Here is a 22156-nt window from a genome sequence, read left to right on the forward strand (position 1 = left end):
TCTTGGCACCCACCGCCTAACTCAAACTGCTTTGGGTGTCTATCAAAGATGAGGAATACGTGGGAGGACACATTCCATTCGAAGTGATTTTCTTTTGACTGGATGTTCCTCCCACATATCTTTTCATTGTTTTTTAATTCTTTTTTATTCTTTTTGTGTGTAGCAATAACAGGATTTTTTTGTCACCTCTCACCTTTACCATGGTTATGTGATTTCCAGTGGTAACACTTTGTGATTCGTGCCTTATTATATTCCTTATTATTCTCCTGTATTATTTTTTCTCTTATTTGTCCTTTTTATGTTTGTAGCAATAGTAATATCTTTTAGCAACCTTTACTTTGGTTACCTGATTTCCAGAGGTAATGCTTTGTTGCCCTTGCGATTCGTGACATCCCATATCACAATGTAATTACGCCTTAATGTAATGTCAATATGCTCAAATGACAGTATTGCCATTAGCTTTAGTGCAGGCCATACTATTGGCTGTAGCCCACGTCTACTTTGTACACGTAATTAGTATCCCTTCTGAGCTAGTAGTAATACATTTGACAAATTCTAACTAGCAAGTTTTCGGTCCCCTTAGTTAGTTTTATTTTGAGGCAGCGATATTGTGACACGGCAGCCATGGGTCACACTCCTGGTTAATTCTCGACAGTCGAATAGGTTTCTCATTCTCAGCCTGCTGAACCTACCAGGGTTTGAAATATAGCACGCAGTAAACTTAATCCTTCTTATGATTCTGGTTGCAGACAATGTCAGTGTTGTCTCTCCTTGGCACCACGTTATCTCTATACTTTCAAGCTTCACCTCAAAAGGCACCATTCAAACATCTTAATGACACCTTTGGTGGGGCAGGAGAAGGAGTCGAACCCACGTTGCTAATTTTTAACTTGTTTATTTAAATAATATGAAAAATGCCTAACTGGCCCTATTGCTATGGGAATATTCCCTACCTAACCAAACTAACGAAGAGTGCTTGTCATTCGTCAAAAGTCCAAAGAAGAATGTCCTCAGTCCAAAACCTACTTCTGTCTGATCCCACTAAATATTGCCAAAATCTATATCTGCTTGCACCTTCCCTTTAGCCATATGCCTTGGAGCTTTATTGCAGGGGGTTTCCACTTCTAACAAGTCTGGTGGTTGCCACTAAATGGAAACAAGTTAGTAAAACTATTGATCCTGCTTCCCAGTGTCTCTTTCATGAGCTTTTGTAGTTTGAGCTGTTTATTTATAGGTTAGCTATCCGTGTCCTTCTTTCTGTCTTTATGGGTGCAGTCTTTTACAACCCTTCCTCTGTATATTAGCTCTTCAGACTCTTTGTACCTTGCATTCTTTTGGTTGGGGTTCGGTATACCTTTAACGATGGTATGACTCCACCAGTGCCTGGGTCTCTCTACTGGGTTCCCCTTTCTTTTTCAATGACTTTTGAGATTGATACTGGAACTTAACTCAGAACGGTTTTCAAAGTCTCTTAGTAACGGCTTCCACTGTTCCTCCACAATTATACTTGGTAACTTTCTTGCTCTTTCCCCATGTACACATTCATACTTTTCTCAATGGCCTATAGTCCTCTTTTCAGTTCCTTTCAATCAATATATGTGGTCGCGGTTGCCTCACCCTTCAGTGTTCCACCCCGGTACCGTCATTTCTTGGTGGGTCGCTTTCCTTGGCTCTTAGTCTCTTCCTTCTCAAATTCACCCCAGTTCTTCCCACCATATTGTTGTCGACCGGGCGCTACGGCACCGGCACAACACGACAAGCCGGTCTGTGGTCGTCGGTGGTGTACGAGTGTACGCTGTGAACCTCTGCTCTTATAGACTTGTCGTATAGATCTTTCTCACTACACACTCTGAATAAACTTAGACTTCAAAACATTTACCATGGTCACTTTGTGATCACTGTGGATGTTAAGAAGGCCACTACATTGCAAATGATGATGATTAATGCTAGATCAGCAATTGAAAATGGTATTGTTAAAAACAATTTCATCCACACCAGTGATGTTGATATCTTTTTTATTACTGAGTCTTGGTTTACTCCCACTTGTATGTCCTCCTTCAACCTGCTAGTGCCAGATAACGATGAGATTAAATGACCCAACAGGGAACAACATAAGGGAATGGAGTGGCTATTATATACAAAAAATGTCTTGCCTTTCAGAACTTTCAGATCCTATACTGGGACACCACATCCCAGATACTGTTCTGGACCTGTCAGTTTACTCCCAACTACTCATGCAAACTAATATTATGTTACAGACCTCCTAAATCTTCTAGCCTTTTTTTAGAAACTATGGGTGCCTATTTAGGGGCAGAAGCTCTCTGCCACCCCCATTTAATCATCCTTCAGGATCTAAATATTTGGTGCAACAAATATGATGACGCTGATTGTAAACACCTAATGGATATTCTTGAAGCACACACTCTATGCCTTCTTTCTGATTTAGCATCACATAAAAATGGCCACCCCCTGGACTCTATATTGTCCAGAGGCCTAAATTTACACTATGTTGATAATGAACCAGTCAGCTGGTCAGGCCATTATTTGGTACATTTTCCTCTGGCTACTCTGGATACCCGAGTTAGAACTAAGGTAATCACAACCCCAGAATGTCGTCGCTGTAAAAAAGATCTCAATGGCATCTCTGATGATGAGCTAGTGTATAATTTACTGGTAGTACAATCTAAATTTACCTGTATGGTATTATATACAGATCTGATGTTACAATTACAGAAGAACTGCAACATTGTTGCCCCTATGAAAAAGGTTAAAACAGTATATCAAGGTAATAACCAATGGTATAGTGGACATTTAAAAACTCTTAAGAGTCTGTCTACACTGTAAAACTGAACAAAAAATGTCTCAGGGCCAAATCATACACTGCCCTCACTGAGGCTAAGCTTGCATTGAAAAGGTACAAGGATAACATTGTATCGGCCAAATCTATATGTCTTCAAAGACAGATTAATCTAGCAAATAATCGACCAAAAGCCTTGTTTTTGGCCATAAACATTTTTTCTAATCCAATTTGCATTAATGCTAGCATTCCCATATCGCAAAAGATGGTCAATGGTTTCAACCTATTTTTCAAAAAACAAAATAGATCTCATCATAGCTAATATAGATGCCCAAGCTCCAACCATTCCCTCTGATGGTCCCTGAGAGGTCATGACTGACCCAATGGTTGACAACCCAAAGACCATACCAAAGTTTGTTTTCTCACAAGCTACTTAGGAAAGTATCAAGAAACTGATTGCGAATCTGAAACCCACCAATCATAGCTATGACCCTATTCCGGCTTACCTGGCTAAACAACATGCAGGTGCTCTCAGTAAATCCATCCAGACCTGGTGAATTTGTCACCTCATTAAAGGTAGTGTGCCTGAACAATTAAAAATATCATATCTTACACCACTGTTAAAGAAACCTACTTTGGACTATAAAGTATTGTCCAACTATCATCCAATTGCAGGTGTTTTGTGGCAAACTAAAATTATGGAAAACGTGGTGACAACACAGCTGCAGGAATTTTGGGAAAAACATAACGTTCTTGATTCCTTTCAGCTGGGATTCAGGCCAGGCCATAGCACCGAGATTGCCCTGGTGGCTGTCTGGTACGACTTGTTGGAGGCTGCTGATCAGAGAGACAACAGCATGCTTGTCATGTTTGACCTGTCGGCAGCCTTCGATACAGTGGATTTTGGAATACTTCAATCCAGAATGCAGTCAGTGGCTCATGTATCTGAAGAGGCCATTCAATGGTTCTCCTTGTTCCTGTCGGACCGTACTCAACAGGTTAAGGCAGGTTCCTATATCTCTGAGGCTCTACCAGTGACATGTAGAGTACTTCAGGGCTCCTCTCTGTCGCCCCTGCTTTTTAATATATATATTTGCATGCCCCTCAACATCTTTGCTCAATTCAATCTGCAAAATCATTCATATGTAGTTGATACTCAAATGTATGTTAGTTTAAAACAACCATTGGAAGCATTGAAGCATGTTCTAAAGTGTGCTGAAGGATCCAAGTCTGGATGCTGGAAAATAAACACCAGCTGAAACCGTCAAAACAGAGATCATTGTGTTTGGCCCAAAAAACAAATTAGCTAATCTACTACCTTTAATACCTTGCACAAGCTTATATGAAATGGCATCTAAATAAAGGCAGTCAGTGAGAAATCTGGGATGCATTTGGCAGTCCAGTCTGAGCTGTAACTTACAAGTTAATCAAATGATAAAGTCTTCCTATTATCAATTGAAACTTCTTAAGCCACTCTTACCGCTTATCACTGAGAATGACCGACCTATGGTGGTGGGAAATAGCAAAATGTCAAACTTGATTATTGCAACGCCCTGCTATCCGGCATAGTGAAATATCAACTTCAGCGCCTTCATGTGACCCAAAACTTGGCAGTGCGTCTGATTTTTTTGTTACCACGGAAGATGCCAATCACTGACTTTCGTAGAAGTCTACACTGGCTGCCGGTGCAGCAACGGCTACAGTTTAAAATACTGTGGGCCTCTTTACGAGTATGGAGGCAGCCATGACCTTAATAAGGGCATGGCTGCCTCCATACCGGGTTCCAGTACCGGGTTCTGTGAATGAGGAATTACCAGGTCATTCCGACCTTGGAGGACCCGGTAATTCCTCATGCACAAAACCATTCCCCATTCCCATTATTAGCTCCCATTCCCCATCCCGTTATTAGCTCCTTGGTCCCCTTGCGGGACCCGGAAAGGACGTCTGGTTTTACCAGGCCTCTGTTCCGGGTCCCGCTAGGGGACCTCGTAATCAGGCATCCCGTAATGAATGGTGCCGGTCTCGTACCGGCACCCTTCATTACGGGAGTGCAAGCCTCGTAATGAGGGCCTGTGTCTCGTTTTTAAGTGCATCCATGGCCTTGCACTGTCCTATCTAACATCTAAAATTGTACAACACTGTTCCACTCGCAGATTGCGATCTTTGCGAAAAGGTCTATTGGTAACTCCTCTCACCAGAACCACCACCTGGGGAGATAGATGCTTTTATTCTGCATGGCCCCATGCCTGGATCTCTCTTCCCATACAATTACGACAGATCAATTCCCTAGCCATCTTCCGAAGAACAATTAAAAACATATTTATTCAGATAAAGTTCCAGGCTCTGAAAGCAATTTAACAATGATCACCATTATTTCATCTGCTCCTAGATGCAGTTCTCAGCTAGGTTCCTTTTTTGGATATGCGCAATACAAATAAAAAAATCAAATCAATCAATCGATCAATCACTGTGGACTCGCTCTCAGCATCTTGCTGGGGTTTGGTGTGCTTGGCGTATGGCTGCCAACGGGAGTTTTTGTTCCTCCCGTCCTCTAGTTTCGGCAATGTTGATTGGGTCCACTATGACTTTTACGGGTTCATGCTACCACGTAGGATGTTCTCCAGTATTCTATCCTGACAGCAGTTTCCATACTGTTCGTTGTGGCGGGTCTCCGGCATCTTTCTCTGGCATTCCATCCTTCATGGGCTCCACAGCTCCACACTGATCCGCCACTCCAAGACGTTGCTACGTTGGAGGGCTTCCCCTGCGTATGTCACTCTCTCTCTCTCGACTCGACCAGTTCTTCTTTGTTACATACAAGTTCTCATTCAAAGGGGCGTTACGTTTTCCTTCAGGTGTCGTATTGGATCCAGCATTACCTGAAGCCAAACAACAGGAAGGCATATTACTTGTGATTGAAGGCAATCTTATATAGACAGATAGTGCTGCTTGCATAAGGAGTTCCTTGTGGGAATGAGAGTCCTTGTCCCCTAGAGGAGAGTCACTCCGAGTGAGGTCCCACTTGCCCAGACCCCTGGGGAGTGTTTTGCAGAGTGGGCTCACCTCCCTAGTCTCAAAGGGGGTGACTCCCCCCTGGGGAGAAGGTGTAAATACTCTTGATTCATCACACCCCTATTTGGTTGTTAATTATTAAGGTGATATTCCTACTTGCTAACACTGCAACTAGAAGAGGGTTTAGAACTTTGCGTAAGATATTCTGATTGCAGATTTATCCTTAAACACTCTCCTTCCTTCTCCCAGAAGGACTCTTCACCTTTTCATTTGTCTCAAGAACTCACCTTTCCTTCTCTTCACTCCACTAACTTTCTGCGTCCTGGAGGTTGGTAGCGCAGTTCAGATTCATTTGGAAATAACTGCCTCTTTTCGATCATGTGACGCAATGTTTTTGTCATCCAGCCCTGGCCACAAATAGTGGAATCACATTACTGCAACTATCAGCGAATGGGGATAGGGAGAATATTACTGTAACTTATGAAGTACAAGACATATCCCTTCCTACAGTGATCCAAGTAAAATAGGCCAGGGGAAGGTCCGCTTCCTGGGCAGAGTTGAAGGTTATTACTGTATCAGAAATGTGCAGATCATCCACATGGTCTTCGCCTCCCCATAGAAGTGTCTTCTTCATTACGAGTTACAGGTGGGGGATCAGGCAGAAGGTTCCCTTCACATGGCAGTACCTGGAAATAAAATGTGTGCATTTGCATCATGGGTGTCTATGGACTCTTAGTTCATATTGGGCTCCATATAGCCTCCTGTTGCTTAGGACTGGGGCGAGGAGGTGATGCCTCAATTAGTTACCAGTAATCTGCACCACTTTGAGTCTATGGGCCTCATTACGAGGTGGGCGGTAAGGGTTAACGGACACCGGTAAGGAGACCGGTGCCGGTAAACCCTTACCGCCCTATTCCGAGGTCCCTTAGTGAGAGCCACTAAGGGACCAGGGAGCTAATAACGGGCCCGCTAATAGCGGGCCCGTTATTAGCTCCATCCCCATTCCCATTGAGCCCTGTGGGGGCTCGAATGGGAATGGGGAATGGTTCTCGGAATGGGGACTTACCGGGTCCTCCCGGTAAGTCCCTATTTCGAGAACCCGGACCCGGACTGCAGTAAGGGGGTAGCCATGGTGCTAATAACAATATGGCTACCTCTTACCTCGCAATGAGGCCCAATATATTCCTCATCTCAGTCCCGCTCCCTCCCTCCCAAGATCTCATAAGACTTTGGACCATGTTGTTTGGGACTGACAGGGTGCTGTGGGTCATGGAAGTCTTTATATAGCCCCACCCCTCCCTGAGGGGTTGAGGCACAGAGCTTAGAATAACACATTAGCTCTAATTGGGTTTGCTAAGAAATAGACTGTCCTGAGGTGGTGCCCCTCACATGCCTAGAACTGGGATGATGACGATCTGGACTCAAACTAATAAAGATTAGCAGTAAGTAATCATGGCATTATTCAATGCTACGAGCTACTGCGGTGTCATGACAATAGAGGTGCTTCTTGGGAAATGTGCTAAAATACTTTGCAGGTGTGCAGAATTGTATTTCTCCACTTGTTGATCAGCAGCAATGCATAGCTGTTATGCTCCTCTTATAAAACCTTGAGTGATTCAGATTATCTAGCATTCAAGAGGTGTTATGACCTTGTTCCTTGCAACGTGTGATGATTTTTCTGCAAAGGCTGTCCTAATAAGCACAAGACGGTCCTCTTCTGCTCGTCTTTGAACTGCCAAGGGGTAAGTGGCCTTGTCTGGGGCATACATTTCGTTTCAACTTCTTGTGTTTGCACCGTGTAAAAAATCTGGATTTCTGTACTTATTGAAATGATGTATGATGCGGAATAAAGATTAGTGGTTAGTACCTGTGATCTGAAATGGCCAGACCGTATTGCTTTATGGTACTCTAACTTTCAAGTTAGTGTCTGGAATTTCGAGGAAGAATTGCATTCAGAAGAATGACCCGATGTTAGATTAGGATGACCAAAAGCACCCTAAAAATATGTAGTGTATCAGGGGGGCACTGCATTCAACTGCTGAATATCAACATGATCATACTGGATTATGAGCAATGCTGATCGCACTTTGTTCCCAAAAAATGCAGGCAAGCGTCACACAATCAGACTCTGAAAAACACACCAAGGCCTCAGTCAGCAGTGGAACGACCATCATCCCCTCCTCGCCTTCATTATAAATTGCATAATATCAGCTCAAGCATATCATTGCAAAGGAAGAAAGCCCTGCATGCAGGTAACTCAAATAGTAGCATGAATGAATGAATGAATGAATGAATGAATGAATGAATGAATGAATGAACGGTCGGATTTATGTTATCTGGCCCCAAGCACCTATGTCAGATTTCTTGCCATGCTGTACTAATAAGCCATAGGTCTTCAACTGCTATCTATGTATTGAACTCAGAAGGTTGAAGTACTCAGTTAGCCTTCAAACCTGTAAATGTTGGAGACACTCACACACACACACACACACACACGCAAGCACGAGCGCGAGCGCATCTTGCAATCCATTCCCAGTCTTATATTTTGTCCATGCGAGTGTCCCTTAACTGCTTAATTGAACTCCGTGGTTGTATGTCTGGCAAGTGTGTGCTCCATGTTGTGAGGAACTGATGTTTGTTTAAAGGACAAGGTGCTGAAGACAAACACGGCTAAAAAAAAAAAAAATCTCCAAATTGCAGCTCTTTTTCATGTTGCCAAAAAACCGCTGGGGTAACCCCCAGCCTACGGCAAGCCATAACGTTGGTGCTGGCATCTAGGGGAAATTAATGTCTATCGTGCAACTTTGAGAACTAATGATTGCCTTCATTCTACTTAGTGATGTGCGTAATTTGAGCCTTAGATTACGGTTCTGCCTGCCTCACAATATTTGTTCTCAATTTGTCAATTTCTCATGGCTTGCAGCTGAGTCCGTGCCTGCCTGTGGGAAATGCCTCCATGGCAATGGGGTTTACGGCTCCTTTTAAAATCTTTATGAAAGGATTAGGAGAAGAACTGTTAAGTCCTGGTCACATCTCCTGCCACAAGGTTTGTCATGCAGAGTATTAATGAGCAATTACGCACAGCTTGGGCTCTTATCAAGTGACGACAGCATGAAAAAGCCAGGCTGACACTCTGTCTACACGTAAACCCCCCCTTGCAAGCCCAAGAAACGGTAACAAAATGCACACCTGATACAGCCTCCGGGATCTTCCCACCCTTTAAGAGTCAGTGACCAAAGGCACAGAATACTGTTCGTGTTGCTAGGTCTGGAAAAGATCTGGGGCTATGCAAGTGTAGGGACTTCTGAGACTAGGGGCTTGCTAGCCTTTGGTTGTAGCCCCTGAGCTTCTATCCGGTGCTACAACCAAAAGACCCGGGGCTATAGCCCCCTCAGACCCTCCCCGCTCCCCATCCTCCTAGCAATGCCTCTGGCTCCAAACATCAGGGTAGAGCTCCTGAATATGGAAAGAAATACTTAGCTGGATCCCTGCACGTCCAAAGGCTTGTGTGAGCTCTTGCTTTCAGCTCCCACACACCCGAGAAATGATGACATATCTGCAATTTAATTTGAAGTACTTGGAATGAATAAGCAAGGAAAGCAGATGTGCCTGGTTTTGCTAAATGTGGCACGCTTTATTAAAATAATCTACCAGCGCCTGCAAGATACTGCTAAATACTTGTTCATGTATAATCGTCTAAGGCACGTAACCCTTCATCTAATGCCTTTCATCAACCCAACCTTCTCCGAAAGGTCTAATATAATAGAGAACACAAATAAGGTGTCCTTCTTAAAAAAAAATCTGTAGACAATTAATACCATCAGTCGTGTTAATTAGTTCAACCGGTATCCTTCGGTTATTAGGTGCTGCTCAGTGGCACTCTGGTAGCGACTTGGTAGGTGGAGCGCTCATCACTCATTCTGTTTGTGAAGCAACGCAGGCACATGGAAACTAAAGTAACATCTGTGTGGATTGGTTGTTTAGGATAGTGGGAGAGACATATATCCCTCCTTCTGATTATAACTACGTAAGACATACATAACACATAATCTACAGTATTATTCTCCAAAATGCTAAATATTTCTGAGATTCCTGTATGGAAAGAGGTGAGGAGGTTATGCAAGTTGTGGTACGTTGTCAGAAGGGTCAGATGTAATTCAGAGTCCATGCACTTAGTCATTGGCCCCTCAGTTGGGACACAAAATGATTGCAGTGCTGTGACGTTGAAAGTATAGCAACCCCACTGAGAGGTGTAGGTAGTGTACGATCAGAGGTTTAGCGGCAGTAGCCCTGCTCAATAGTGTCTTTACTGTCCCATATAAAATGCCAGACTTCTTTTGAAGTGCTTTTCTGTCTTATTACAAATATGTCAGTCCACCTGGTAAGTCTTCAATTGCCAGCACAGCTGCCTTACTGAGTAACTAGTGCTGCACATCCCCATTAAATGTACACAATTAGACGTCTTTATGGAAGTGCATGCATTGCCAGGCAGAAAAGTGCCATGCAGTCCCATTAAAATAGCAGTTCTGATGACATGTAATGCACGTTGCATTGAAAGTACAGCAACTTTGCTGAACAATGTTGCACTCTCCCATTGAAGGTGTATAAGCTTTGTTGAAAAATCTGTACTTTCCTGTTAAAAGTACAGTAGTACTGCAGATAAGTGCTGGTCTTTCTCCATTTAAGGTATTACAGCTCTTTTAAGAAATGCCTTTAAAGGGCTGGTATTGGAAACTACATAAGTGCTATGTTCCTAATTCAAGTATAGAATGCTTGCGAAGAACAGCAACACCTTCTCCAGGGGGTTCTGTGTTTGATTTCATTGGGGAATGTAAACTAGTTACGTTTTATACAGAACTCCGTGCCAGTACAGTCTCTTAAGTGTTATACAGGCGCTTCTTAAAACTTGTTCAGAAATGAATCACCTCAACCCAAAAGTGTCATCACGGTCTCACTGAAGGTTTTTCCTACGTGTTGAGAAGTGGAAGTCAGTGGAGCACAGATTAGAATCTGTGAAATTAAATTCCCACAGATATCACTGCAGTAAGCAAATTAGCGCACTCGGCTTTATCACCAGGATTGAAACCTGGGGCCTGTATTTTAAACACTAATCTTATAAACAGGTGCATTAAATGTCTTAGGTTTGCCTCTTAACAGGTAGGTGCATCTGGAAGACCAATGTAGCTTAGTGTGTGTGACGTATTAGGCATCCCTGACTTTAGAATGGCTCTGATCAAGTTCTGGTAGAATCTAAAAAGACGGATTTCACAACTGGCTTGTGCCATTAAAAGGCTGACCGTTTTATGGCTGTGCCTGTATGCTTACTTTACATTTTATGGGGTATGAGGTGATCTGAAAGTGCTGGATTAAGAGAACCAGGATTTAAAGTCCCACCCAGCAATGGCATCTTCTAACACTGCGTAAAACGGCAGCCTTACTTCTGCAGCATGGGATTTTAACATAGATTCACGTGCTGCGAATATTCCCCCTTCGTTAGGCTGGAAGTACTCAGTAACTGATTTGAACATTTATAACGCACGCAGAGCGGAGTTAACCATATAAAGAGAGTGAACAGAAAACAACAGTGGTGGAGTAGCACAAAACACAAACAGCATGTAGAACCCCAATGCCCCCTTGTTCCCTTTACTTAAAAAGGTGAATTTTGAGGGCTTTACGAATCTGGCATGCAGATTCTAGAGTTCTAATCTCTTGAGGGAGACCAGAGTTTGGGGCCATGAACTGCAAATCCTCTGTCTCCCCTTGAAACACAAGAGGAAGAAGGGATTGTCAAAAGCAGTCGATCCCCTGACCATAACGTCCTTCTTGGCTGATAGTGGCTGATTTTATCCCCAAGTACGAAGGGGCAAGGCCATTCAAACATTTGTATGCCAAGCAGGCCACCTTAAAATCAAGTCTGTCCCAAGTCTGTCCCAAACGGCTAGACAAGAAAGTGACTGGCGAGAGGCAACATTCTGTGCTTTTTGCAACCTATGCTGCTTTTTGGCTGGGATGCCGGCAAGGAGACTGTTACAGTAGTCGAAATGTGAATTCACTAAAGCACCCACTTCAACCGCGTGATCATCAGCAGGACCGAAGGGCAAAACTTGCTGCCCTCAGTAAGCAGAGTGAATAGAAAACCGCATGCACCTTAGCAATAACCTGGCCTTCTCTGCCCAGATTATCCTGCTAGATACAGCATACGGTTTTGATCTTGGTGGCGACTTTCAATTCATCCCCCCAGGAAGCATGGTGAATAATGAGGACACTTCCCTGCAGCATGTAAATGTTTAGGCCCAAACAGTGAGACTTCGGTCTTGTTTGGGTGAAGTTGAAGCTGGTTTTCCGACATCCATTTACTGACTTCATCAAGGCACTGCTTGACCCTGAGGAAGGTTTCCTCAACATGACATATTTTAATTAACACCTGGGTATCATCGGCATAAGAGTGAAAATTAATCCCATGCCTCCTCAGGACGTCCATTAACAGCTGTAAATAAAGATTGAATAGCAAAGAACCTTGTGGTACTTCACATCCCAAGGGTATTGGATCTGAAATGAACCCTCCAGATTTAACCTGATGTTGACGGTCTGATAGGAAATATTTTAACCATTTAATCACTTGGTCAGAAACATTTCCTCTCTCTCAGGCAGCTGAGTAGGATATGATAATCTACCATGTCAAAGGCAGCGAATAGGATAAGCATTACCAACAATGACAGATCTCCTTCATCCGCGATCCTTAAAAGTTCATCCTGAAGAGCCAACAGAGCCATCTCACTACCAAGTTTAGGGCAGAATCCGGAATGAAAGGAGTCCAGTAATGACTCCTTCTCCATGTATTCCTGCAGTTGGATCGTGACCACCTTCTGAAGAACTTTACCTGGCCACAGAAGACCAGCCATTAATTCTGAAGCCGGTAATAACCCGTAATAACATAGAGAAGTTTAAATTTAAACTGAAACGTTCAGTCACTCTTGTGCTTTGTTATAGTCACTTTTGGGTCATGCTGCCCATAGCCAGTTAGCATGACTCTTTAGCTCCACCCCTGTCTGCCACCTTCTGATTCTTTACTGCACCTTCATGTTGGGAGTCCTCCAAAATCTCTCTTGAAATATTTCTTCGATATATATATATATATATATATATATATATATATATATATATATATATATATATATATATATATATATATATATGGAGCTGTATACTTATGTATTTATTCCATCTGTGCTGTTTTCTCCATTATTCTGTTTATTGTGATATTTTGGTTTTTCTACTATATGTATCTATGTTTTGCTGTTCTGCAGTTATTAGTATTGTAGGCTTTGTTGTTATTCCCTTTTCTTCTCCCCCTCTTAGAATTGTTTTAATCCTAATTCAGTGTCCTACTTTTGCTGTCTCTTCTTTGTCGATGTAATGCAGCAGCTATTGTCCCATTCACATTCCTTACATCAGCCTAATATGATCTCAGTGTTTGTTGGGCAGTCCCCGAGCACAAATGCGCTTTTTGAGGTTGATCACTGGGTTCTTTGTAGAGACCTGTCATTTATATTTTTTCATCTCTCCCCATTCTTTTTTGCGCTTGGGCTGCGACATAGGCAGTATCTGGTTGATTAACTAGGCGGTTTTGCCATTTTTATCCTGGTTTTAACATGGTTTATGTACTGTATGCCTTCGCACTTTATCTGGTAGTGCGCACAATAGTGTTGTATAAGTAATACATCCAGTGCACTTGCACTTTTTGGACTTTGCACTTTATTTAGCATTTACTGTGCTGCTATACATCTCTGCACTTTTGTTGCAATTGCACTTTAACTGCCTGTGTTCTTAGCTGTCTAAATGATCCATTCTTTTTCATGTCATTCCAGCCCGTATGCACATGCATTGAGAAATTATTTTTTATAATACGATGCTGTGTCTCCTGCCCTGTTTTTATCTGAATTGTGATCTAGCATGTATTAACCTAGTATGGGCCTCATTATAAGTATGGCGGTAAGGGGTGCTGGTAGCGGTAGCGGCACTGTTGCTACCGTACCGCCATACTATGAGCTGTGCTCGCGGGTGCTTGTCAGCCCACCAGGTGTGACCTGTCGGGCAGAGCGGCACCCGCAAGCAAAACAAGTCGGATGCACCGGTACCATTGTAAACGGTGCCGGTGCATCCGACATCCCCATTCCCATTGAGCCCTATGAGCCTCAAATGGGAATGGGGATTTACTTGGCCCGGCACCCGCAAAAGGGCAAATATCGGGTCCGGCTGAGCCGGAATAGCCCGGTAATTGCCCATTCGCAGGTGCCGGACCTGGATGCGAGTTTGGAGGTAGCCTTGCCGGTTTTATGGAGTGTGAATTGTTCCATCATGGCTGTCTGCACATTTTAAACCGAGCACCACTGTGCTAGTGTTTTAGTAACTAACAGCAAAGTAGGACCAGAATGAATTATCTGTTTTGTGGGATTACTTCACTCTGGGGCCAATTCATAGAATTCAGCGTAGAAGTAGCGCATGTGCCTAGCACAGAGAGGGAGTGTGCGCCACGCGCCAGTCGCAGTGTTAAAATCAGGATTTAGGCACACCGCATATTCATGGATTTCTCTAGCCATTTGCAGCCTTGGCGCAGCAAACATCCAGCAGCGCTAGTTACGCCCCCAAGAACGCCCCTTGCACCAAAAAAAGCCTCAGAAAATCTCCTCGCGCACCCCCTTCAATAGGCGTACCCCGCTTGCACCAGTCAAATTGCATGGAAAGTGCTGTGCGTGTGGTGACAGGTGTCGGGGTGCCCCCCCTGTGGTGTGGGCTGCCTGCGGGGCATGGTGAGGGGTGATGGGCTGCCTGTGGGCATGGTCATGGGTGATGGGGGGTCCCCTGTGGTGTGGGTTGCCTGCGGGGCATGGTCAGGGGTGATGGCTGGTCCCCTGTGGGATGGGCTGCCTGCGGGGCATGGTCATGGGTGATGGGGGGGTCCTCTGTGGTGTGGACTGCCTGCGGGGCATGGCCAGGGGTGATGGGTGCTCCCCTGTGGTGTGGGCTGCCTGCGGGACATGGTCATGGGTGATGGGGGAATCCCCTGTGGTGTGGGCTTGCAGTGAAGCTGACAGCCCTCTGCCTGTCTGCCGGGGGTGTGCCACTGGCCCCAGATGGTGTTTGGTCCGACATGGCAACCCCCGAGGCAGGTGTGGGTGGGCAACTGGGTCCTGGGGCTGGACTGTGGAGCGATGGTACACCAGTCGGGAGTCTTCTGGGTCAGCATAGGTGGTCTCAGGAACAGGATCTCTGGCAATGGCTTCTGTGCAGGCACCAAATAGAAGATCACGATGGCAGCAGGCAGGCTGGCAGCAGCAGATGGCTCGTAGGAGGCTGCTTAGGGCTCTGGGGGGCAGGTAAATGGCCTTCTGGACAGGAGAGTGGTCTTCCGTGTGTTGTCGCGTGACCGGCTTGATGCAGAGTGAGTCTGCACATGAAAAAACAGCATGTGAGCGTGTGATCCGAGGAAAGGCCCTTAGCGTGTGTTTCTTCTTCTTGTGGGTTCACACGCGATTACTTCACACAGCGTTTAAAGTTCGTACTTCTTGTTTTGGTGGGGGAGTTGCCTACGCACATGTGTTTCTCTTTTCCACGCAAAGCAGACGGTGAGTCGCGCATGCTTATTTTTCCCACTGTGGTTTACCCTGTGTGTCGCTCACCCATTTTCGAGGTCAGAGTAGCCCGCGTGTTCCACGTGTACGTATTTTTTGTGGCCCTGGGTGCCACAGCATACTGCGGGAGGTTTATTCCACGCACGTGGGCTACCGGGGGTTGCGTGCACGTTTATTATCATTTTTTGGGGTGCCTGAGAATTGCGTGAGCCGTCTTTTATCACCATGGGTCACAGACAGCCTTGCAGGAGCACAGGGGTGCGTCTAACATCACGTACCCTGCCCCCTTCACTCCAATTGCCCAGGACAATTGTGTGCACCTCCCATTGGCAATATACCACCTGTGCCATGGTTGGGAGGCCACCAAAAGGGAAGGGCGGCAAAGCTGGGTGACCTGCCAGGGCTGGGCGTGGTGGGGCATGTGGCCGGGGTGGCCAGGGAGTCCAGGGATGCCAAGGTGGACACAGAGGGGGACATGGCAAGTGTGTACCACCAGGGCTGGATATCTAGTAAGTTGCTGGGACAGCCATGCCACCACCCCAGGGCCTCAGGGAGATGCTGCTGCTGCGGTCATCCCCAGTGCACATCTGACCCCACAGCCAGTGTCATCTGCTGGCACGGGCCACTAGGTGGTGGAAGCTGCAGGTGCAGCTGTGGTAACCACCACCCAGGCTCGATGTCATCCAGCGCAGGCTGCCTTGGCACAGGACTCCCAGGCAGATTTTTAGGGCAGGAAGGCCAAGCCACAACATGTGTCGAAGGTAGCTGGGACCAAGGCACATGTTCCTAGGGCAGTTTTGACATCTGCTCCCCCAAGCAGCCAGGTGGTGGGAGCTGCATGGGCAGATGCAGCTGACACCACCCCGGCAGTGAGTCTGCCAGCCAGCACTGTGTCGGTCACAGCCCTTGGCACTGAGGCAGTTGTGCTGCTGGGTCCTGGCAACAGCATCCAGCAGCCAATCTCAATCCAGGCCTTCCGTTCTCATGCCAATTCCTACTCCCATTGGCCAGTCCACCATCGCCACTGCCCCAACTGACCAGAGCAGAATTTGCCTCTCAGGGTCCACACAACCGGCCAAGAGGAGGAAGTGTGCTTCTGCGCAAGAGGCTAGGACTCAGACACGGCATCGGCCTCCGGCATGGCAAGGGAGAAGCCTTTCAATAAAGAGGAGCTGGACTTCCTTGTGGACTACGTGTCGGCACACGACCGCGATATGCTGGTGGTCTCAGGTTGCTATACTACGCCTGCCCAGCATCAGGTCCACTGGCAGTTTATTGTGGATGGTGTGAATGCAATGGGATATGAGAGGCGCACAGCTCAGGATTGCTACAAGCGTTGGACTGACCTCCGACGCTGTGCAAAACAAAAGCGGGCCTCTAATTACTCCCTGACTCTGGTGACTGGCAGTGGACCACCACCAGAGGAGGATGAACTCACTCCGCATGAGGAAGTCGCTGCGGAGTTCATCGATCGGGGACAGATCCAGGGAGTGGGAGGGATGCCGGATTATGACGCAACATCCGGTGAGTCTTAATGCGTGTGTGTCCAGCCCATGTGTGTTTAGCTTGTGTGATGTGTTGTCATTGACTGCAGTTCAGGTTATGTATTGATGAGTAACATGTGTGATACATGCAATGCTTTACTGATGCGTGCTTGTTGTTATGCAGTCTGCATGCAGGACATGTGCTGTACATGGGGCAGTCCTCATCACCACACATGCACCCTACTTACTTGCAAGTCACTCAGCAGCCTCTCCTGTCCATGTACAAGCTCACTGACATGTTTGCATATAGCCTGTGGTGTAGTTCCACCTAACACCCTGCAAGCTTCTCCTCCTCACGGGCATGCTTACTTGCCTCTCCACCACCTGGTACTTGCGGTTTCCATGTTGGACTACTGCAATGGCCTGTTCCCCTTTCCTGGGTACATGCACACTTCCCTGTGCAACCCTGCCATACCAGTGCTGTGGGGTACATCCTTTGGCCTTTGTCCTTGATGCAGGGCGTTTGACTTGGACCATGCATATGGCAGAGGCGCATGAGTGTCACGGTGTGGCTTTTATTTGCAATTCTGTGCCCCGACCTTGGAGTGCAGTCCGTGACGTTTTTCTGAGTTTTTTTTTTTCTGCAATATTTTACACAGAGCATACCGTGTGGGACCAGCACTGTTTTACAAAAGGAATTGGTTTGGTCGTTGTGGCGCAGGTCGTCCCGCTTACGTGACACAGGCTTCACTGCAGCCTGTAGTGGCGCATTTCTGAATTTATAGGAGTTTCTCATCTGCCCCCATGGGACGAGGTGATGCTTCACCCTTACATTTGGAAGTGCTGTAGCTGCATTGTAGGTCGCAGATCTCAGCTTTCCATGTAGGTTTGTTTGCCATTACTTATCCAATTTTTGCACTGATAAGGAATTGTTGCATAGAGTCTCTTCTCACCAGTACCCAACTTCCTGTTTTTCTGCTTCAAGCGCAGTGTGTGCATTTGTTGGTGGCAAGGTCGCTTTGGGGCACATTTTGAAACTATCATCATGGCCAATACTGATTCTCCGGGCACCAGAGAACCAGCACAATTGCTTCAAGCTGAAAGCCTTTTTAATGAACAGCAGATAATTTCCAAGACATTTGAACCAGTGACGAAAACATCGTCCAATCCAGCAATCAGTAAAGAATGAACTCTTATTAAAGAACTTGAGAAACACTAGAAAAAGGAAATATCTAACTGGTGGGAACAACACTCACTTCAAAACTATCTGTCACGACCTACAGAATGTGCCCCTTCTGGACTTCCTGGTCCTTGTCACGGCGGGGTTTGCATTCATTGTTTCTCCCAACATGGCCGTATCACGTGACACGCCTCGCACCAGTCTTCACGGCGCACGTAGTACGTTCCATAAGTATGCCATGCCCCGCGGGCCCGTGCGTCTCAATGCTATTGCGAAGTAGCGACCAGACGTGTGCTCCGTAGCTCGCGGTATTATTCCCTTGCTTCTTCCTCCCTAACCCAATTCTAGTCCCTTCCTCCCTTTCTTGATTCCTGGACTCGTGTGCTAGTTGCGCACCCTGTTATTTCCTGGATTCCTGGACCCTTGCTTCCCGGTACTTGAACGCACGCTGGAGTCGGAAGAGACTTGTGCAGCCTTATTCAAGACTCGAGCAGTACGCAAGAAGGCATCGATCAAGAAATCCAGCAAAGATCGAACTCAGGTGAGAAGGGGGGAACTCCTTAACAGTTTTAGACGCCACCCGACCAAACTCGATATGGACATGGAAGCGGCCGTCCAGGACCTAATGCGTGGCATGCAAGAGCTATCAACCGAGGTGCAGAATCTAAAGGTGGAAAACGCCGCTCTCAAACAACTAGTTCTATCCCGCGATTCTGCCACAAAAGAAAGTGTATTGCTGGGCGGTATATTGGACAAATGTGATGGCTCACCAAAAACCCTTCGAGGATTCCTGGATTCATGTTTGGTTCACTTTACTTTTAAGGCCTACTACATTTCAACTCCCAGGGCTAAAGTGGGCTTCATAATTTCCCACCTTTCAGGAAACGCCTTAACCTGGGCTACGCCCCTCGTTAATTCCGGCGACGTTCTTCTAGATGACTATAATGGCTTCATACAGGCCCTTAAGACCATGTCTGACCGTCCAGAACAGGTCTATAGTGCCCAGGAACGCCTGTTAGACTTTCAGCAAGGATCCCAGGATATGCTCACCTTTGTTATCCGATTCAAGCAGTTAGTCAAGGAAGCTGATTGGTCCCCGGAGGCGAGTTTTACCCTTTTCAGGAGAGGACTGAATGAGGAGATTAAGGATGAGTTGGCCAGAGTGGCTCGTCCAAACTCATTCCAGGCACTAATGGACCTTTCCATGCAAATAGATTTTCGTATCCAGGAAAGAAAGGCAGAAAAGAAGAAATCCAAAGTTAATCCTCCAAAGCCGTCCTTTGAGAGTACCACCAAGGCGGACACTAACCCAGGCTCAATCTCTGAACCAGAACCCAAGCAGATAGGAGCCTTCCGTGGACCTATATCCCCGCAAGAAAGAATGAGAAGGATTCATACGGGGTTGTGTATCTATTGTGCCTCAGACAAACACCTGGTTAGGGAGTGTCCTCTGGCCCCTCCTTGGCGTTGGGGAACCGCCAGCTCCCGATCCTAGATGGAGCAGAGCTTCGGGTGAGAGATGTTTGCTCCACATCAATTCCATCCTTGAACTCTCCTGGACAAAACAAATTGGTGATTCTACAAGCCTTCCTGTCGCCCTCCAAGAATAAAACCTATCCCATTCTGGCCTTGGTGGACTGCAGAGCTATGGGAATTTTCATTGATCAAGACTGGGTTGTTAGTCATCATATTCCGTACGAGACACGAAGCACCATGCAGCCGGTGGAAGCAATCGACGGAAGACCCCTCTCTTCAGGACCCATAAGCCTGCAGACAAAAGAGATCCAACTGTCCATAAACCATCACCAAGAGCGGATTACATTCGACATCATTAAGTCAGGCCATTACCCCATGGTATTGGGTATGCCGTGGTTACAGAACCACAATCCGTATATCAATTGGACAGCAGGATCACTATTCCTAGGCTCTGAGTTTTGTATGTCCCACTGTCTAATCCTGGATACCTCCTCCACACCCCTTAAAGAACCACCAAGAGACCTGAAAACACCACTCATTGTTTCTAATATCATACAAGTCCCAGAGGCCTATCAGGGATATGCTGATGTATTTTCAACTGCCATAGTCCAGGCCTTACCCCCTCACAGACCTGAAGACTGTGCCATAGATACAGATCCCTCAGCAGTGATTCCTTTTGGCAGAATGTTCATTCTCTCCGAACCTGAGAAAAAGGCCCTCAGAGAATACCTGGATACCAACCTTGAAAACGGCACCATAAGACCTTCAAAATCTCCAGCGGGTGCTTCATTGTTCTTTGTTCCCAAGAAGAACACTAAGGAACTCAGACCTTGCCTCGACTATCGTGGCTTAAATCAATGCACCCTCAAAGATCGGTACCCACTACCCCTGATCTCGGATATCCTGGAAGATGTGAGAGGCGCCGTAGTCTTCACGAAGTTGGATCTCCGGGGTGCCTATCATTTGATCCGTGTCCGGGAAGGAGAGGAATGGAAAACAGCCTTTAGAACACCCTTTGGTCACTATGAATATCTAGTCATGCCCCTTGGACTAGCTAATGCCCCCGCGGTTTTTCAACGATTTATGGACAGGGTGTTTTCTGATATGTTATTCCTTTTTGTCATTGTCTATCTGGATGACATATTGATCTTTTCCAAGGATCCCCTAAAGCATGAAGAGCATGTAAAGGCAGTACTGCAACGACTCCGTGAACACAAACTTTTAGCCAAACCTAAAAAAAATGCTTGTTTCACGTGACTTCTGTTCACTACCTGGGATTCATCCTTAGCCCAGAAGGAATTGGTATGGACCCTTCAAAGGTAAAGGCCATACTGGCATGGCCTGCTCCCACCTCCGTGAAACAAGTGAAATCACTCATGTTCCCGGATCACAAAACATGATTGCTGATGCCTTATCCCGACGTCCTGACTATGGGCCTCATTACACGGATGGCGGAGAACCATGGCGCTATAAGCGCCATGGTTCATGCCGGTAAAATACCGGCACCGCCTTGGCGGAAAGGGGAATTACTGCCCCATTCCAAGGTTGGCAGGGCGGTAGTTCCCCCTTCCACCATTGCCCTTCCCCATTCCCATTTTTGCCCCACAGGGCTCAATGGGAATGGGGAAGGCGCAAATTACGGTACCGCAAATTGCGGTACCGTAATTAGCTCCCTGGGTCCCTTTGCGGGTTGGTTTTTAACGCCTGCAAAAAGCAGGCGTTAAATCCCCAACCCGCAAAGGGACCTCGTAGTAAGGCGGTAAGGATTTACCGGTACCGGTATTTTACCGGTACCGGTAAATCCTTACCGCATCCGTGTAATGAGGCCCTATGTAACTACTGAAGACAAGACCTATCCTAAGAAGTTTCCCCACACAATCTTTGTAGCTCAAGCAGTCAACCTCCTGGAAGAAATTCGAGTTCAAACCCAATCCTCTGATCTCTGGAAGGATATTTCAAGGAAGAATCCATGGAGCCCAAGACTTAAGGAAGAATATTTATTCAAGGACAATGCACTGGTCATTCCTACACAGAAATTACAACAAAGAATGATAAACCTCTGTCATGATACCCTTCACTCCGGACATCGTGGGATAACCAACACCCTCCGTCTTATACAAAGACAGTTTTGGTGGCCCAGAATGAAGACCGACGTACAGCAGTACATCAAAACTTGTGCTGTCTGCAGTCAAAACAACCATGATAACAAGAGATCGGCGGGTCTTCTAATGCAACCATCTCTGCCAACAAGGCCATGGGAAGTCATTGCAACAGACTTCATTGTGGAATTACCACCTGCTGGAGGGTACACGACCATCATGGTTACCATAGATTTGTTCACTCATATGGCTCATTTTACACCTCTGTGTAAGTTACCATCCTTGTCCGAACTTGCTGGAATCTTCCTGGAACACATATTTCGTTTACATGGACTCCCTTTCAAGATCATATCTGATTGAGGACCTCAGTATGTCTCTCAATTCTGGAAACATCTCTGTCGCATTTTGGGAATCCAACGCGCCCTCTCATCTGGTTATCATCCCCAGACCAACAGGGCCACAGAACGTGCTAATCA

General features: G+C 46.1%; 1 protein-coding gene across 1 annotated transcript in view; it reads left to right on the forward strand.

The window, feature by feature from the left end:
* The window catches only part of VWA3B (von Willebrand factor A domain containing 3B), a 2300294-nt gene that overhangs the window by 969476 nt on the left and 1308662 nt on the right, over positions 1-22156 (forward strand). The window contains exon 13 of the mRNA XM_069636259.1: positions 7916-8061. Coding sequence (XP_069492360.1) covers positions 7916-8061 — 146 coding nt within the window. The remainder of the gene's footprint in view (positions 1-7915; positions 8062-22156) is intronic.

Source organism: Ambystoma mexicanum, chromosome 7p, assembly GCF_040938575.1.
Source record: "Ambystoma mexicanum isolate Mex_15411 chromosome 7p, UKY_AmexF1_1, whole genome shotgun sequence".
Taxonomy (NCBI): domain Eukaryota; kingdom Metazoa; phylum Chordata; class Amphibia; order Caudata; family Ambystomatidae; genus Ambystoma; species Ambystoma mexicanum.